We start from the raw sequence: 2836 nt of genomic DNA, 5'->3' as shown, positions 1-2836 counted from the left end.
AGAACTTATACATATATATATTATCACTCACAATAATATAAATTTTACATTAATTATCTGCCTGTGAATATGTATTGTATTATTATTTTAATACATCGACTATATATTAAATTTTGTCAGAGTTAAGAGGAATAATTAGCTAAGAATTAAAAGAGAAAGAAATGACTAATATACACCGACAAAGGACTGTGACTCATAATTTTATATAGTGTTACCTACGTTTTTAAATAGAATTCGTCCAAAGAAATACCTTGAAACTCACCAGAGGCCTATAAATAGGAAATAGCACCACAGCAGGAGTAAGTCACCCGCCAACCACATATCTCCCAAAGAGAAATCACTTGGCCTCTCCTTCTATTGTTGTCCTATCCTCCGCCACCATCAACACGATATCCATAAAACACAGAGCTCTCTTTTGGTTTGGTGCAAACAAAGACCATGTCGAAGGTATATATTATTGTTAGCAAACTTTTCTTGCAAAAAGATATATATTTATGGATATATGCTAAATGTTTGGGTTTTGGTTTCTGTCCACTGGTGCAGCAAAAGATGTTGATCAAGGTGTCCACCGATGGCGACTGCAAGAAACGCTCCAGGGCCCTGGAAATTGTAGTCAGCGTTTCTGGTAAAAATTGCAAAAATTAATCATATACATGCTATGTTGATTATGTTGTTGTAAACTAGTTTTGGTGATCAATAATTATGTGGATGGAGCAGGAGTGCAATCTGTAGCTTTAGTAGAGAAAGATAAGAACCAGATAGAGGTGATAGGAGAAGGAGTAGATCCAGTGAAACTGACGTGTTCCCTGAGGAAGAAGTTAGTGAAATGTCATCGCTTGACTTGGCTGTTACGAAGAAAGGCCTATGCAGAGCTCATAAGCGTAAGCCCTGTAGAAGAGAAGAAAGATGAGAAGAAAGATGATGAGAAAGTTGAATGTTATCCTGCTTGGTCCTATGGCATGCCAATCTACGTGCAGGAGCAATATGATTCCCCTTGCAGAACATGCTCCATCATGTAACAATATAATATTACGTGTTTACTCTGTTTGCAGAGAGATTGCTTCCATGGCTCAAACCTACAATCTCCAAGTCACAAGTGGAATAGTTTTATCATTACACCAAAATCATCTTTTTTTGTAATAAAACGGATGACTTTAGTGTAATGGTAAAATTATTCCGCTTATGATTTGGAGATCATAGATTTATTACACCAAAACTATCCTTATATATGTATGAAATGATGATTTTAGGGTAATGGTGAAGTTATTCTGCTTGTGACTTGGAGATCATAGATATGAGCGACGAAAACAATCTTTCTACAAAGTAGAGTAAATTGCGTATATTAATCCTCTACAACCTACGAGTATGAAGTACTTCATACACTACATCACCTCTATATTAATAAGCATATGCAACTTTCTTTTCGATTGTCAACTTTTTCAAGAATTTATCTTCCCTCTGATCACGCAAGAACATATAAATCCCACCTTTCTTATTACTTTTAAACATAGAATTTCCTAGAATATTTTTCTACCTACTACTTATTCAATTGTAAAACTAGACACAATTATTTTTGGTACATTGAACATTTTTAAAAAGTTAATAGGTATTCAAGATTTAAATTAATGTTTAATGGATATCTAAGTAATTGGATAAATTTCAATAATTGTATCTGAGCTTATACGGTTATAATATTGTGACCCTTTAATTTTAAAATATAATATAAAACTCTCTCAACTTTCAAATTTTGTATAGTAAAATCTTCTGACTTTCAATTACTGATTTTCCAGTTAGATACTGACGTTAATAGGTCCAGCGTGACACTTAATCAGTATTTCTCTCTTTTCTCTTATGCACAGTATAAAATTATTCTATTTACACGTGAAGAATTATTTTTTTACAACGAGTTAAAAGATTCAATTTACATATTATTTAAGAGAGAAAAGAGAAATACTAGTTAAATGTCACGTTGGAATGTCCAAGCCAGTGTCTAATAGAAAAATCAGTTATTAGAGATTAAAGAGATTTTACGGTACAAAATTTAAAAATTATAAGATTTTATATTACATTTTTAAGTTAAGAGACTATGATATTACAACTATATAAGTTCACATATTGTTAAAATTTATCCCTAAGTAACTTGATTGGCACTTGACTACTGTTTCAAAATCCCAACTAATTTAGACTTAGAGGTGCTATATTTTCCTTCATTCCACACTGGTAATTTTGTTATTATTTGATGGAAGAGAAAATTCAAAGTAACCATGAAATTTCTCCCTCCTTACAAATTAATTAAATAGAAAGACCGAAATTGACTAAGCAAATATATACCAGAAAGTTTTCTAATTAGGCATACTGAACCCTCAAGTCTAGCTTATTCGTATCCTTCATACAAAATTCGTATCCTCAAGGGATCCATCTAAATAAACGTGTTTTATTCTCTACATATATATATATATATATATATATATATATAAGGGTTGGGGCCATGCTCCCGATTGCCCCTCCCTCCGCCCATCGTCCATTTCTATACAAACGTATTATCATATATGCGCAGAGAGGCCTATCTCATCCCTGGAATTCTTTTCCCCCTTCATCCTTGAAGATAGTCATATCATTATCATATCTTTCATCCACATCAGTCGATTTTGAATTTTCTATATAACTTGAATCTTCTTCCTTTGATGAGGGACAAAAAATATTTTCCATATAAAATAATATCTCTTCTCTCTTATATAAATAAATAAGTGAGCAAAATGGGTAATTAAAAAATATAAGAACTATTAATTAATTAAAAACAGTTTAAAATATATAAAAATAATAAATAAAAGCTAAT

General features: G+C 31.7%; 1 protein-coding gene across 1 annotated transcript; it reads left to right on the top strand.

Annotated features, from left to right (window-relative positions):
- Nucleotides 1–438: 438 nt before the first annotated feature.
- On the top strand, nt 439–1198 carry LOC131181319 (heavy metal-associated isoprenylated plant protein 16-like). The gene is made up of 4 exons (XM_058149348.1): nt 439–447; nt 544–625; nt 718–821; nt 861–1198. The coding sequence occupies exons 1-4, from the start codon at nt 439–441 to the stop codon at nt 1017–1019; spliced, it is 354 nt and encodes a 117-aa protein (XP_058005331.1). The 3' UTR covers nt 1020–1198.
- The last annotated feature ends 1638 nt before the right edge of the window (nt 1199–2836 follow it).

The sequence above is a fragment of the Hevea brasiliensis genome, chromosome 7, assembly GCF_030052815.1.
Source record: "Hevea brasiliensis isolate MT/VB/25A 57/8 chromosome 7, ASM3005281v1, whole genome shotgun sequence".
In the NCBI taxonomy this organism is placed as follows: Eukaryota; Viridiplantae; Streptophyta; class Magnoliopsida; order Malpighiales; family Euphorbiaceae; genus Hevea; species Hevea brasiliensis.
The sequence above is the reverse complement of the archived record's forward strand: the minus strand, read 5'-3'. Positions and strand labels throughout refer to the sequence as shown.

What these genes read in the sequence shown, in the direction of transcription:
- LOC131181319 (XM_058149348.1), top strand. An exon ending in AATTGTAGTCAGCGTTTCTG is followed by an intron (nt 626 to 717) that starts GTAAAAATTGCA and finishes TGGATGGAGCAG; the next exon opens with GAGTGCAATCTGTAGCTTTA. An exon ending in GTTCCCTGAGGAAGAAGTTA is followed by an intron (nt 822 to 860) that starts GTGAAATGTCAT and finishes TTACGAAGAAAG; the next exon opens with GCCTATGCAGAGCTCATAAG.